The 16,846-nt window shown below is 43.8% G+C and overlaps 1 protein-coding gene across 2 annotated transcripts; it reads right to left on the bottom strand.

Moving 5' to 3' along the window:
- Window positions 1–355: 355 nt before the first annotated feature.
- LOC115150742 (complement decay-accelerating factor-like) lies at window positions 356–8,614 on the bottom strand. Of its 2 annotated transcripts, none has more exons than XM_029694342.1 (14): window positions 8,544–8,614; window positions 7,567–7,752; window positions 7,328–7,430; window positions 4,444–4,514; window positions 4,075–4,260; window positions 3,721–3,804; window positions 3,476–3,553; window positions 3,222–3,308; window positions 2,977–3,054; window positions 2,853–2,903; window positions 2,711–2,752; window positions 2,351–2,399; window positions 1,537–1,619; window positions 356–1,339 (listed from the first exon to the last, which is right to left on the bottom strand). In XM_029694342.1, the coding sequence occupies exons 2-13, from the start codon at window positions 7,691–7,693 to the stop codon at window positions 1,556–1,558; spliced, it is 1,020 nt and encodes a 339-aa protein (XP_029550202.1). In that variant the 5' UTR covers window positions 7,694–7,752; window positions 8,544–8,614; the 3' UTR covers window positions 356–1,339; window positions 1,537–1,555. The 2 variants fall into 2 exon arrangements, with proteins under 2 accessions (XP_029550202.1, XP_029550201.1); XM_029694341.1 differs by lacking the exon at window positions 8,544–8,614 and adding an exon at window positions 7,931–8,223.
- Between the last annotated feature and the right edge of the window lie 8,232 nt (window positions 8,615–16,846).

Consider the following 16,846-nt stretch of genomic DNA (forward strand, 5'->3'; position numbering starts at 1 on the left):
AAATCCACCAGTGAGAAGTAGGTGGCAGTTTTCCAAAACCTAAGGAAAGCCAACTTGATCAACATGTTCAGGATTGTCTCATTTGTCCTCCATGTGCCAGACTCAAATGTCTTTGTAGAGAGGATTTTCTGTCTGATGACCATTTAAATGGTCAGACTCAAGAAACCAATGTAGCACAGAGCTGATCAAAAATGAACTTCAAATATCTGGGAACTGTGACTTGTCATGTAATGACTTCTCTCTGGCTATGCAAGAGGAGGCAGGATTGCATGAATCAGTCAAGAGCAGCAAAAAATATGTAGACTTGGTGAGTGACTCATGCCCCTCTTTTCCTCTTTTGCATTTGAAAAGTTTATTTTTTTGCTGTAAAGGTCCAAATTGTGATTTCTTTGATCATTTATTTTGAGGTTTATTCACATAAGTTTACATAATGATACAGTTTTAGTAAAGCTATAGGCTAAATGGAATATAGAAATGTTTTGCCTTTCCAATTGAATATGAATATACACTGTATACCCGCGACCTTTTGTCCCTTATTTGGTAGTGAAAAAGTTGGCAACCCTAGATGTAAACTAATTTATGCACAGCATTTGAGAGAAATAAGCTTTTTGTGCATATGGAACATTTCTGGGATATAGTATAGTAACTATAGCAGATTACATTTACAAATTAACCTATCCAACCATGATTATTAGACAATGTACATACTTTCATATTTACACAAATGTGTCTCAAAGAAGGAGAAAAGGCAGTTATCATAAAAAATTATTTGATCTCTTAAATCACACAATACACACTATAAAATCAAAGTACAAAACCTCTAAGTAAATAAGATTGACATTATTTTGTGACATTTGGGGCTGCAGGAAATGAACATGAAGAGCTGGTTTCCTGGACCCAGATTAAGCCTACTTGAAAAGGAATACAGCGCTGTAGGCTTAACCTGGGTCCAGGAAACTGTCCCTTACTGTTATTTTCCAGTGAGCCACAATCAGTAAGCACACATTTAGAAATTGTCAGTAACTATCAACCTGGGGATTTCCTCAATCATACATTTTGTTTAGTGCACTAATCTTATTACAGGGGCTTCTGCCCACACAACAGAGCAAGATTTTAATACTGGTTTCCGAACATTGGGTTAAAACATTTCTGCTGAACTGACTTTCAAATAAAACTTAATAAAAAGTGCAATTATAACTTCCATTCAGTAATGCCACATACATAAGGGCACTGTAAATGAAATGGCTTTGTCCAACCAGGGAATGATCAGAGGAACAACCTGCTGGCACTTATTTTCAAGACTACAGATGCAGACTAGCAGATAGGTGCAGTCCGAGCCCTGGAAAGGAATGAGACATTTTAGACAAAGCATTGACTCAGCAGAGCAGTTTTAACAATAGTGTCACTATTTAGATTACTCAAGCTCAAAGACAAACACAAACCGTATAGTCATATGAGTGAGACTTTGGTTAAAAGACGGTGAACATATTTTTGAATAATGGTTTTAATATAATGATATGTATGAACTGTAGGTACCTTGGGTAGGCATTCAACTTTAGTTATTTTGAAATTGTAATAATTCCTTTGTTCGACTTGGGTCTTCTCCCATCTGGTACGAGCTATGTATCATTTTCAAACAATGACATTTTGTCAGGATTACCATGTTTACATATAATAGTGCAGTAAAGAAATATATTCTGCATGCCAATCTCAGTATTTTAGCAGTGTTTAGTTGGGTAGTTTGTGTTCCAGTGTGGTAGGCAGTTAGAAAGCTGGTCAGCTCAGCACTGTGTATGGTAGGTCTAGCCTACTAGCCCACCTACCTTTAGAACAACATACTCTATTATCTTTTTCAAAGCTAATAAGTCTGTCCAAGAGTGCCTTAGCAAAGGATTTCCTTACTTCCTTGATTTTTCAACACACAGCAGGAAAAATGTAAAGCTTTAGCAGATTGGCCAAAACAGGGAAAAGCAACCATAGCATGTACAGGAGCAAGTTGGAGAAGTTTCCAGCAAAAAGTTTGATCATGCAAATCCCGGATACTGTAGGGAATACATAAATACAGTATAAATTCCCATGGCCAGACTGAATGTTAGTTGATGGGTTATGTAAATAAAGTTTTGTTAACAAATATTGTTTAGGTCAATTAATTAGCCAACCGTATGGCTAGTTTATCCAAGTAATTTGTTGATTTAATGACGGTGTAAGTCAGTTGCCAGAAGCTTTGGTTAATGTACATACAGTATAGTTAGTAAGAGGAAAATAATATCTGTGATTTAGTTGTAGGTGAAATCGTGCTTAATCATGGACTATTTTTTAGAAAGATTAATTATTAAATGTAGGTTCTCACCCTTTCCTCTTATAAGAATGATACAGTATGAACAGCACAATAAGTGCAACTGCAAAAGATAAAGAATCAATCATTAGTCCACTGTATGATCTTCAAATGGTCAAGAGAAAGTGTAACACAAATCTGATAAACATTTGAAAGTAGGCAGTTAACTAGGCTTACTAGTGTAACAAATCAAGTAATGTGGAGGAAATTCCTGATGGGCTACAGAAGGGAATGTTTCCCCAGTACAGTATAAAACAAAGTACCCAGTTTAGTTAGAACATATCTTTGAACTCAACAGCTTCTTCATCAAAAAGTGTATTAGAAACAAATATCCCCCCTCTCACTTGTGATTGTTTCAAATGATGGAATTCTTACCTATGACAGTGCTGATCACAATTCCCACAACTGCTGCATTCTCTGAAAGAGAGATTCAGTATTATTTTGTGAAGTATGAGCTAGCAAAATATACTACAAAAATAATAATCTAATAATAATCACTTGAATCAACTTAACTCACCAGTAGCTGATTTGGTGTCATGTTCCCCAACACAGTTATTCCTCCCTGAAACTGCAAATACCAAATTAAACTAATAATCAAGCCCTTGATTACACTGGGATAGATTTACTTGGATTTCCTCTACCTCGTATTGTGGGTGGAACAGTCGATGATGTTGTTATTGAAATAGTTGCTGTTGGTTTCAAAGGAATGTCATTGACATCTATGAAATAGAAATGTACAATGGTTATTCAGTATTGCACCTTCATGCAGTGCTTTCATTTTTAATAAGTGTACACCACTGTTACTCCCTGAAACGGCAAATACCAAATTTAATTCATTATCAAGCCCTTGATTACACTGGGATAGATTTGATTAAATGTCCTCTACCTCGTATTGTGGGTGGAACAGTCGATGATGATGTTGTTGTTGTTATTGAAAAAGCTGCTGTTAGTTTCAAAGGAATGTCATTGACATCTATGAAATAGAAATGTGCAATGGTTATTCAGTATTGCACCTTCATGCAGTGCTTTCATTTTTAATAAGTGTACAACACTGTTACTCCCTGAAATTGCAAATACCAAATTAAACTAATAATCAAGCCCTTTATTACACTGGGATAGATTTACTTGGATTTCCTCTACCTCGTATTGTGGGTGGAACAGTCGATGATGTTGTTATTGAAATAGTTGCTGTTGGTTTCAAAGGAATGTCATTGACATCTATGAAATAGAAATGTACAATGGTTATTCAGTATTGCACCTTCATGCAGTGCTTTCATTTTTAATAAGTGTACACCACTGTTACTCCCTGAAACTGCAAATACCAAATTAAACTAATAATCAAGCCCTTGATTACACTGGGATAGATTTACTTGGATTTCCTCTACCTCGTATTGTGGGTGGAACAGTCGATGATGATGTTGTTGTTATTGAAATAGTTGCTGTTGGTTTCAAAGGAATGTCATTGACATCTATGAAATAGAAATGTACAATGGTTATTCAGTATTGCACCTTCAAGTGTACACCACTGTTACATATGACACTGACAGGGATTTACAGAAGGAAGATCAATGACAATATTCCTTATCATAGTCTGATGCATGCCTGCAGTGTCTAGATGTAGGGTGAAGGCGGATCTACAACAAATTGATTTACTTGAACTGTTTATAATGTATCCTCTGTAAAGCATATAACCCATAACAGTTGGCAGATAATTGATCAAACATAAATGGAATCCATACCTTTACATTCAGGAGGTAATGAGTTGTATTCACCATCTTCATTGCACTCAATTGATTTGTTTCCAATGAGGGTGTAACCTTCATTACAGGAGTAGTGTATTACACCACCATACTCTGGGAACTCTTCGCCAGGCTTCTCTGTGATCGTGCCATTCATTATCTCAGGAGGTTTATCACAAGTTACCACTGAGGAAGACATACATGGGTGCATTATATTTGTGGTCTTTCTTCAAACAAGTTCAATGCCTTATTTTCATTTTATTTAACCTTTATTTTGACAAGGAGTCATGCTTTGACAGGGAGTCATTCTTTGACAGGGAGTCATGCATAGATGTCCAAGTGTGTCAATGGCAAATATGGGAGAATTACCATCACATCTTGGTCTTCCACTCCAACCTGTGGCATAACACTGCCTGTAACTTGGGCCCGTAAGCTGATAACTAGAAGAGGGGGAGAGAGCATGTGAGAGGTGGTCAATGATGTATATAAACCCTGAATTGCTTATGCCATCTATTGGCTACTGAGAGGTTTTGAAGCCTACGGTCGGCCATATTTGCACTCCCCAGTAGGAGCAGTCCTCCATAGGAATGAATGCAATTCTACAGTACAGTGCCTTCAGAAAGTATTCACACACCTTGACCTTTTCCAATTTTTGTTGTGCTACAGCCTGAATTTAAAATTGATTAAATTGAGATTTTGTGTCACTGATCTACACATAATACCCCATAATGTCAAGTTGGAATTATGTTTTTATAAATGTTTGTAAATGAATTAAATGCTGAAATGTCTTGAGACAATAAGCATTCAACCCTTATGTTATGGCAAGCCTAAATAAGTTCAGGACTAAAAATGTGCTTAACAAGTCACATAATAAGTTGCATGGACTCACTCTGTGTGCAATAGCAGTGTTTACATTATTTTTAAATGACTACCCCACACATACAATTATATATAAGGTCCCTCAGTCGAGCAGTGAATTTCAAGCACAGATTTAACAACAAAGACCACAAAGAAGGGCTCCTATTGGTAGATTAGTAAAACTTTGGATTGTGTATCAATACACACAGTCACAACAAAAATACAGGCACCCTTCCTAACTCAGTCACTGTAGAGGAAGAAAACTGCTCAGGGATTTCACCATGAGGCCAATTGTGATTTTAAAACAGTTGTTCTGCAGTTTTAAGGGTAGGAACATGCTTCTTTATCACATTTGGTTATCAAAATTGCCTTAACGTACTAATATGTTTCAGTTCATCTTAATAAATTAATTTCTATACCTTCCAAAATAGAGGTCGACCGATTATGATATTTCAACGCCGATACCGATTATTGGAGGATCAATAAAAGCCTATACAGATTAATCGGCAGATTTTTTAAAATTTATTTATTTGTAATAATGACAATTACAACAATACTGAATGAACACTTATTTTAATTTAGTATAATACATCAATAAAATCAATTTAGCCTCAAATAAATAATGAAACATGTTCAATTTGGTTTAAATAATGCAAAAACAAAGTGTTGGAGAAGAAAGTAAAAGTGCAATATGTGCCATGTAAGAAAGCTAACATTTAAGTGCCTTGCTCAGAACATGGGAACATATGAAAGCTGGTGGTTCCTTTTAACATGAGTCTTCAATATTCCCAGGTAAGAAGTTTTAGGTTGTAGTTATTATAGGAATTATAGGACTATTTCTCTCTATCCGATTTGTATTTCATATACCTTTGACTATTGGATGTTCTTATAGGCACTTTAGTATTGCCAGTGTAACAGTATAGCTTCCGTCCCTCTCCTCGCTCCTACCTGGGCTCGAACCAGGAACACATCGACAACAGCCACCCTCGAAGCAGCGTTACCCATGCAGAGCAAGGGGAACAACTACTCCAAGCCTCAGAGCGAGTGACGTTTGAAACACTATTAGCGTGCTCCCCGCTAACTAGCTAGCCATTTCACATCGGTTACACCAGCCTAATCTTGGGAGTTGATAGGCTTGAAGTCATAAACAGCAAGAGCTGCTGGCAAAACGCACGAAAGTGCTGTTTGAATGAATGCTTACGAGCCTGCTGGTGCCTACCACCGCTTAGTCAGACTGCTCTATCAAATCATAGACTTAATTATAATATAATAAAAACACAGAAATACGAGCCTTAGGTCATTAATATGGTCGAATCCGGAAACTATCATCTTGAAAACAAAATGTTTTTTCTTTCAGTGAAATACGGAACCGTTCCATATTTTATCTAACGGGTGGCATCCCTAAGTCTAAATATTCCTGTTACATGGCACAACCTTCAATTTTATGTCATAATTACGTAAAATTCTGTCATTAGTTCGCAACGAGCCAGGCGGCCCAAACTGTTGCATATACCCTGACTCTGCGTGCAATGAACGCTAGAGATGTGACACAATTTCATGTTAGCAGGCAATATTAACTAAATATGCAGGTTTAAAAACATATACTTCTGTTTTGATTTTAAAGATTGATGTTTATGGTTAGGTACATTGGTGCAACGACAGTGCTTTTTTTCGCAAATGCGCTTGTTAAATCATCACACGTTTGTCGAAGTAGGCTGTGATTCGATGAGAAATGAACAGGCTCCGCATCGATTATATGCAACGCAGGACACGTTAGATAAACTAGTAATATCATCAACCATGTGTAGTTAACTAGTGATTATGTTAAGATTGATAGTTTTTTATAAGATAAGTTTAATGCTAGCTAGCAACTTACCTTGGCTTCTTGCTGCCCTCGCGTTACAGGCAGTCAGCCTGCCATGCAGGCTCCTCGTGGAGTGCAATGTAAGGCAGGTGGTTAGAGCGTTGGACTAGTAACCGGAAGGTTGCAAAAACGAATCCCCCCTGAACAAGGCAGTTAACCCCCGATCCTAGGCCGTCATTGAAAATAAGAATGTGTTCTTAATCTGACTTGCCTAGTTAAATAAAGGTGTAAAAAAAAAAAATTGGTGGCCAAAAATACCGATTACAGATTTGTTATGAAAACTTGAAATCGGCCCTAATTAATCGGCCATTCCGATTAATCGGTCGACCTCTATTCCAAAATATGTTTTACAGCAGTGGGGGAGTGCCAAGATGGAGGCACGGTGGCTTCAACACAGCACCCCTTATCAGCCATCTAATTCATATATACATTATTGGAGGTGGTGGGGTGGTTGTCTGGCATTGAATCTTTTGGCAAAATAATTCTAACATACTCTGATGATACATTAGATACATGATGAAGCATACTCACCCTTTATCACAGATTGCTCTTGCTGATGCACCAAAAAGCGTGCCTTCCTCACTAAACTCATATTTCAAATGTGGTTTCTCCCTGGGGGCACCACAGTCCTTCTCTGAAATGAATAATCATAAGTTAACGCCAGCAACAAACAATCAAACAACAGTAAATAAATCAAACAACCGTAAACACACAATAAAAATCGCACTTGACAGAAAAACTGAGAAAAGTGCTTGTATTTTGCCGCATACTTTTGCAGGTTAATTCGAGCGTGCTCCACTTTCCACTCGTGCAGGTGATTCTTTCAGATCCTTGCTCTTTCAAGTAGCCATTGGCACACTGAAAAGTGGCTTCCTTCCCCTCCGGAAAATCGTTCATTAATAGCGCTTCATTCGTTAGAACAACATTTCCCTCTACTTGAGGTTTGGGACACTCGGCTGTGAGGATATGATATAGTAGAATATGTCAACTCCACACACAATGAGAGTTACGTTGGCCAGCTCAAGTTAACAAAGTGTCTATTTGTAACCAAAACATTAAGTTAAAACTTTTATAAACGTTAGCTAGCAAACGGTTACTGTAGAGTAACGTTACCATGGCTAGAAACTTACTCACCATTTCCACTTGCTATAAAGATAAGGCATATCAAGCACTTAGTCCATGAATTTGAATAAAACATTATTGGCTGTCCTTTTTAAAGTTGATTTTATGTGAAGACAAGTCGGTCTCTCGATCTAACAAGTTCTCTCTGATGTTGTTGGCACTATCAAGCTGGCTGTCTAATCAGTACCAACCAGTCCATGGACGACTTCAACTGTCGCTTGAAGATATTTTCACTTTCCAGCAACCATGGAAACCCTGTTCACCTAAAACGGGGTTTCCAGTAGTTACCACACCCACAAAGTCAATACACAACCGTATCGTAAATAAATCCTTAAAACAAAAATGTGCTTTTTGGGTAGGGTTAGGAATAAGGTTAGCATATTGGTTATGGTTAGGCTAATGATATAAATCACATTTTAAGAAGATATGGTGTATGACTTTGTGGCTGTGGTAACTTGTGACGCCCGTAACACCATGCGCAGAGTTGCCCAGAGCTACTCCTCAATAACTTACAAGTGATAACCTAATAATACAGTATTATAATTAATCATTAATTAAGGAGAAAATGGAGTTCATGTAATTTTGTAATTTTGACTGAAGTGGAGAAAGCTATGAGTTAACTGACCATATCACTGAATAGATTCCATCCTCCCCTGCCTTGTGACCTGTGGACAAGTTTGAGTTTCGGTTACTGAAGATAAATGATGCACTTGATCTGTCAACGTGTCTTATTGTGCTTCATGCGCTTGAAACTGCACAGGATAGAGGTCAGGGATTTGGGCAGGCTTTGTTAAACTCCCCATATGCTCTATGTTTATATACTTCGCATATTACAATGGTCATTAATAATGTATGTATTTTATATAGAGCTTTTCATTACATGAAGAACCTCAAACGCTTTAAAAACGAAACAAAAAACTCAAAAATAATTCATTTATTGATGGTAGTTCGTTCATGTGTTGGCTGGACAATGATCTTATACGGTGGCGGCGTGTCCAGAGGACATCAACTCAAGGGACTCGAGCACGGACTCCTGCTTCCCCTTCAGCATCCGAGCGCACAGTCCTCCTTATCATTTGCTCGTGTATGAACATGACGTTACATTGATATGGTTAATGTATAATTCAATATAAGGGCATGGGAACAAGTATACAGAATTACATTCTGAGTGACAGGAATTCATTGGAATAAATCTATCAAACGACAATGATAACTATTTTCCATTTCCAGCATAGGAATAGCTGAGCTTTTTTTCCACAGTTGGAGAAATCTAGGGCGTATCCTCCCCTAAACTCTTGGAGATGTCTCCAAAACAGCACCGTTGCCTTGGTAAGTAGATTGATTGTCAAAGAAGAAATATCCCTGACAGCAGTGTCCGTTCTAGCTGGTTTGGCTCCCTGGGTGAACCCACCCTTCAGCCCCCCCCCCCCATACAAAAAAAAGCACCATTCTGCACTAACTGTAATTTCTATTCAGACATTTTGTCACAGAAAATGTCATACTCTTCGGCGAATATGTCGTATGGGAGATAGAAGGACCAAGGCGCAGCGGGATTGTGGACACTCATGTTTATTACTGATAAAAACATGTAAGGTATCCACTTGAGAAAAACCAAAACAACAAACAATACTCACAACCGCAAGAGTGTGGCAGGCTCAAACAAACGCAGTGCACACAACAATTCCCCACAACCCCAAAGACAAACACACACACCTATATAGGACTTCCAATCAAAGGCAACTATACACACCTGCCTTCAATTGGAAGTCCCAATCATCAACATTAAACAAACACAAACCACCTGCCACATCCTGACCTAGACTAAGCAATATGCCCTCTGCTGGTCAGGACGTGACAGTACCCCCCTCTCAAGGTGCAGACTCCGGGATGCACCTAAAAAAGAAAAACACAAGAAAATCCCCAATACCCCAACAAAACCAACAAACAATACCCCCTAAACAAAAAGGGAGGGAAGGGAGGGTGTCTGCCGTCACCGACGGCACTGTGCTACACCCTCCCTCCCCAAAGCACCTATCCTGGAGGTGGCTCAGGTGCTTGCCGTTCCAGGCAGTCGGGGCAGTCCGGCCAGTCTGGCGGCTCGGGACAGTCGGGGCAGTCTGGCAGCTCGGGACAGTCGGGACAGTCTGGCAGCTCGGGGCAGTCTGGCAGCTCGGGGCAGTCGGGGCAGTCGGGGCAGTCTGGCAGCTCGGGACAGTCTGGCAGCTCGGGACAGTCGGGGCAGTCTGGCAGCTCGGGACGGTCTGGCAGTTCAGGGCAGTCTGGCCACGCCGGCAGTTCAGGGCAGTCTGGCCACGCCGGCAGTTCAGGGCAGTCTGGCCACGCCGGCAGTTCAGGGCAGTCTGGCCACGCCGGCAGTTCAGGGCAGTCTGGCCACGCCGGCAGTTCAGGGCAGTCTGGCCACGCCGGCAGTTCAGGGCAGTCTGGCCACGCCGGCAGTTCAGGGCAGTCTGGCCACGCCGGCAGTTCAGGGCAGTCTGGCCACGCCGGCAGTTCAGGGCAGTCTGGCCACTCCGGCAGTTCAGGGCAGTCTGGCCACTCCGGCAGTTCAGCGCAGTCTGACGGGCAGCTCTGGCGACTGTTGACTGGCGGGCAGCTCTGGCGACTGTTGACTGGCGGGCAGCTCTGGCGACTGTTGACTGGCGGGCAGCTCTGGCGACTGTTGACTGGCGGGCAGCTCTGGCGACTGTTGACTGGCGGGCAGCTCTGACGACTGTTGACTGGCGGGCAGCTCTGACGACTGTTGACTGGCGGGCAGCTCTGACGACTGTTGACTGGCGGGCAGCTCTGACGACTGTTGACTGGCGGGCAGCTCTGACGACTGTTGACTGGCGGGCAGCTCTGACGACTGTTGACTGGCGGGCAGCTCTGACGACTGTTGACTGGCGGGCAGCTCTGACGACTGTTGACTGGCGGGCAGCTCTGACGACTGTTGACTGGCGGGCAGCTCTGACGACTGTTGACTGGCGGGCAGCTCTGACGACTGTTGACTGGCGGGCAGCTCTGACGACGGTTGACTGGCGGGCAGCTCTGACGACGGTTGACTGGCGGGCAGCTCTGACGCCGTCAAACAGCCCTTGTGCCCCCCCCTAAAAAAATCTTGGGGGTGCCTCTCGGTCTCCCTTACCCGTCGTGTCTCCCAGTCCTCACCAGCCTTCTTCCGCTGCTTGGTCCTGTGTTGGTGGGGAATTCTGTCACAGAAAATGTCATACTCTTCGGCGAATATGTCGTATGGGAGATAGAAGGACCAAGGCGCAGCGGGATTGTGGACACTCATGTTTATTACTGATAAAAACATGTAAGGTATCCACTTGAGAAAAACCAAAACAACAAACAATACTCACAACCGCAACAGTGTGGCAGGCTCAAACAAACGCAGTGCACACAACAATTCCCCACAACCCCAAAGACAAACACACACACCTATATAGGACTTCCAATCAAAGGCAACTATACACACCTGCCTTCAATTGGAAGTCCCAATCATCAACATTAAACAAACACAAACCACCTGCCACATCCTGACCTAGACTAAGCAATATGCCCTCTGCTGGTCAGGACGTGACACATTTGGAACAACACAAATAATTAATCATAACATTTAAAATGATATAAATATAAAAATATATCCAAAAACGATTTCGCACAAACCAAAAAAAAATGCAATATGTCTGTGAAACTATATATTTATAGTATTATGAATGAATTGTGGTTTATTTGGTAGCATTTTGTAGTGTGACTGATTTTACTAATTGCATTAGTACCGTACATAATTAGAGGTGCACTATTTGATAGATTCCCACGCTCCCCCTACCTTGGGCTTCCAGTGGGGAGACCTGAGGTCAACCTCCCCCCACACCCCTCCCCATCTCGTAATTCTGATTGGGAGACCTTCCCAAGCAGTAGCCTGCCTAGATCACAAACTTGTAAGGACCGACGCTGGAGTCGAGAAACAGGTACGGGGAGTCAAACATTTTATTGGAACAGACGCATAACAAGATGGCGCCGACAGAGATGGTCACCTCGCTTCAGGTCCTTATGAAACTATGCAGTAATTTGTTTTTTAATGTATTATTTCTTACATTGTTAGCCCAGAAAATCTCAAGTGTTATTACATACAGCCGGGAAGAACTATTGGATATAAAAGCGATGTCAACTTACCATCATTGTGACCAGGAATACGTATTTCCCAAAGTGGATCCTTTGTTCGGACCTCCACCCTGGACATGCGATCTTATCCCAGAGGCTGACCAAAAACAACACGGTCGCCGCAGGAGAGGCGGACAGAGCGGCCTACTGGTCAGACTCAGAAGGCGAGCACACCATCCACCGCTTCCGAGCATATTACTCGCCAATGTACAATCGCTAGATAACAAGGTGGACCAAATTAGGGCACGAGTTGCCTTCCAGAGAGACATCAGAGATTCTCTGTTTCACGGAAACATGGCTCACTCGGGATATGTTGTCAGAGTCAGTACAGCCACCCGGTTTCTTCACGCATCTCGCCGACAGAAACAAACATCTCTCTGGTAAGAAGAAGGGCGGGGGTGTATGCCTTATGATTAACGACTCATGGTGTATTCACACAACAACAACTCAAGTCCTTTTGTTCACCCGACCTAGAATTCCTTACAATCAAATGCCGACTGCATTATCTTCCAGGGAATTCTCTTCGATTATAGTCACAGCCATGTATATCCCCCCACCCCCCAAGCAGATCCCTCATAGGCCCTGAAAGAACTTCACTGGAATCTATGTAAACTGGAAACCATACATCCTGAGGCTGCATTTATTGCAGCTGGGGATTTTAACAAAACTAACCTAAGAACCATACTTCCTAAATTCTATCAGCATATCGAATGCATGACAAGAGCTGGTAGCTTTCTGGATCATTGCTACTCGAACTTCAGCGATGCAAACAAAGCCCTCCCCCACCCTGCCTTCGGCAAATCTGACCATGACTCCATTTTCTTGCTCCCAGCCTATAGACAGAAACTAAAACAGGAAATGCCCGTGCTCAGGTCAATACAACACTAGTCTGACCAATCGGATTCCATGCTTCAAGATTGCTTCGATCACATGGACTGGGATATGCTCCAGATAGCCTCAGACAATAACATTGATGTATACGCTGACTCGGTGATCGAGTTAGTTAGCAAGTGCATTGGAGATGGCGTTCACTCTGTGACCATTAAAACCTTCCCTAACCAGAGACCGTGGATTGATGGCAGCATTTGCGCAAAACTGAAAGCACGAAACACCGCTTTTAATCATGGCAAAGTGACCGGAAACACGACCGAATACAAACAGTGCAGCTATTCCCTCCGCAAGGCAATCAGACAAGCAAAGCGTCAGTATAGAGACAAAGTAGAGTCGCAATTCAATGGCTCAAACGTATCTGGCAGTGTCTACAGTCAATCACGGATTACAAAAAGAAAACCAGCCCCGTTGCGGACACCGATCTCTTCCTCCCAGACAAATAAAACAACTTCTTTGCTCACTTTGAGGACAATACAGTGCCACTGACATGGCCTGGTACGAAAGCCTGTGGGCTCTCCTTTTCATTTACATTTTACATTTACATTTAAGTCATTTAGCAGACGCTCTTATCCAGAGCGACTTACAAATTGGTGCATTCACCTAATGATATCCAGTGGAACAACCACTTTACAGAACAGTTTTGACTCGGCTGAGCGGGAACTGTGCTTCCTCAGAGGTATGGAGGCGAGCAGGCCAGAGGTGGATGAACGCAGTGCCCTTGTTTGGGTGTAGGGCCTGATCAGAGCCTGAAGGTACGGAGGTGCCGTTCCCCTCACAGCTCCGTAGGCAAGCACCATGGACTTGTAGCGGATGCGAGCTTCAGTGGAAAGAGTGGAGGAGCGGGGTGACGTGAGAGAACTTGGGACGGTTGAACACCAGACGGGCTGCGGCGTTCTGGATGAGTTGTAGGGGTTTAATGGCACAGGCAGGGAGCCCAGCCAACAGCGAGTTGCAGTAATCCAGACGGGAGATGACAAGTGCCTGGACTAGGACCTGCGCCACTTCCTGTGTGAGGCAGGGTCGTACTCTGCGAATGTTGTAGAGCATGAACCTACAGGATCGGGTCACCGCCTTGATGTTAGTGGAGAACGACAGGGTGTTGTCCAGGGTCACGCCAAGGTTCTTAGCACTCTGGGAGGAGGACACAAGGGAGTTGTCAACCGTGATGGCGAGATCATGGAACGGGCAGTCCTTCCCCGGGAGGAAGAGCAGCTCCGTCTTGCCGAGGTTCAGCTTGAGGTGGTGATCCGTCATCCACACTGATATGTCTGCCAGACATGCAGAGATGCGATTCGCCACCTGGTTATCAGAAGGGGGAAAGGAGAAGATTAATTGTGTGTCGTCTGCATAGCAATGATAGGAGAGACCATGTGAGGATATGACAGAGCCAAGTGACTTGGTGTATAGTGAGAATAGGAGAGGGCCTAGAACAGAGCCCTGGGGGACACCAGTGGTGAGAGCACGTGGTGCGGAGACAGATTCTCGCCACGCCACCTGGTAGGAGCGACCTGTCAGGTAGGACGCAATCCAAGCGTGGGCCGCACCGGAGATGCCCAGCTCGGAGAGGGTGGAGAGGAGGATCTGATGGTTCACAGTTTCAAAGGCAGCAGATAGGTCTAGAAGGATCAGAGCAGAGGAGAGAGAGATAGCTTTAGCAGTGCGGAGAGCCTCCGTGACACAGAGAAGAGCAGTCTCAGTTGAATGCCCAGTCTTGAAACCTGACTGATTAGGATCAAGAAGGTCATTCTGAGAGAGATAGCAGGAGAGCTGGCCAAGGACGGCACGTTCAAGAGTTTTGGAGAGAAAAGAAAGAAGGGATACTGGTCTGTAGTTGTTGACATCGGAGGGATCGAGTGTAGGTTTTTTCAGAAGGGGTGCAACTCTCGCTCTCTTGAAGACGGAAGGGACGTAGCCAGCGGTCAAGGATGAGTTGATGAGCGAGGTGAGGTAGGGGAGAAGGTCTCCGGAAATGGTCTGGAGAAGAGAGGAGGGGATAGGGTCAAGTGGGCAGGTTGTTGGGCGGCCGGCCGTCACAAGACGCGAGATTTCATCTGGAGAGAGAGGGGAGAAAGAGGTCAAAGCACAGGGTAGGGAAGTGTGAGCAGGACCAGCGGTGTCGTTTGACTTAGCAAACAAGGATCGGATGTCATCAACCTTCTTTTCAAAATGGTTGACGAAGTCATCCGCAGAGAGGGAGGAGGGGGGGCAGGGGGAGGAGGATTCAGGAGGGAGGAGAAGGTAGCAAAGAGCTTCCTAGGGTTAGAGGCAGATGCTTGGAATTTAGAGTGGTAGAAAGTGGCTTTAGCAGCAGAGACAGAAGAGGAAAATGTAGAGAGGAGGGAGTGAAAGGATGCCAGGTCCGCAGGGAGGCGAGTTTTCCTCCATTTCCGCTCGGCTGCCCGGAGCCCTGTTCTGTGAGCTCGCAGTGAGTCGTCGAGCCACGGAGCAGGAGGGGAGGACCGAGCCGGCCTGGAGGATAGGGGACAGAGAAAATCAAAGGATGCAGAAAGGGAGGAGAGGAGGGTTGAGGAGGCAGAATCAGGAGATAGGTTGGAGAAGGTTTGAGCAGAGGGAAGAGATGATAGGATGGAAGAGGAGAGAGTAGCGGGAGAGAGAGAGCGAAGGTTGGGACGGCGCAATACCATCCGAGTAGGGGCAGAGTGAGAAGTGTTGGATGAGAGCGAGAGGGAAAAGGATACAAGGTAGTGGTCGGAGACTTGGAGGGGAGTTGCAATGAGATTAGTGGAAGAACAGCATCTAGTAAAGATGAGATCAAGCGTATTGCCTGCCTTGTGAGTAGGGGGGGAAGGTGAGAGGGTGAGGTCAAAAGAGGAGAGGAGTGGAAAGAAGGAGGCAGAGAGGAATGAGTCAAAGGTAGACGTGGGGAGGTTAAAGTCACCCAGAACTGTGAAAGGTGAGCCATCCTCAGGAAAGGAACTTATCAAGGCGTCAAGCTCATTGATGAACTCTCCAAGGGAACCTGGAGGGCGATAAATGATAAGGATGTTAAGCTTGAAAGGGCTGGTAACTGTGACAGCATGGAATTCAAATGAGGAGATAGACAGATGGGTCAGGGGAGAAAGAGAGAATGTCCACTTGGGAGAGATGAGGATTCCAGTGCCACCACCCCGCTGGCTCGATGCTCTAGGGGTATGCGAGAACACGTGGGCAGACGAGGAGAGAGCAGTAGGAGTAGCAGTGTTATCTGTGGTAATCCATGTTTCCGTCAGCGCCAGGAAGTCTAGGGACTGGAGGGTAGCATAGGCTGAGATGAACTCAGCCTTGTTGGCCGCAGACCGGCAGTTCCAGAGGCTGCCGGAGACCTGGAACTCCACGTGGGTCGTGCGCGCTGAGACCACCAGGTTAGAGTGGCAGCGGCCACGCGGTGTGAAGTGTTTGTATGGCCTGTGCAGAGGGGAGAGAACAGGGATAGACAGACACATAGTTGACAAGCTACAGAAGAGGCTACGCTAATGCAAAGGAGATTGGAATGACAAGTGGACTACACGTCTCGAATGTTCAGAAAGTTAAGCTTACGTTGCGAAAATCTTATTGACTAAAATTACGAAAATGATACAGTACTGCTGGCTGGTGGAGTAGGCTAGCTAGCAGTGGCTGCGTTGTTGACTTTGTTTGAACGTGTAGCTGGCTAGGTAACCTCGATAGTTTCTGTACTACATCTTGTCATGATACAAAAGCAATTTTGTAGCTAGCTAACATAACACTAATCAAGACGTTCCTTTGTAATGTATTTAGTTTCTACAATGCTGCTCGTCGGTAATAGTTGGCTAGGTATGGAACAATGGCGTCGCGGGGGACGGAAATAGCTGGCTAGCTAACCTCGATAATTACTAAACTACACAATTATCA

This window comes from Salmo trutta, chromosome 16 (genome assembly GCF_901001165.1).
Source record: "Salmo trutta chromosome 16, fSalTru1.1, whole genome shotgun sequence".
Taxonomy (NCBI): domain Eukaryota; kingdom Metazoa; phylum Chordata; class Actinopteri; order Salmoniformes; family Salmonidae; genus Salmo; species Salmo trutta.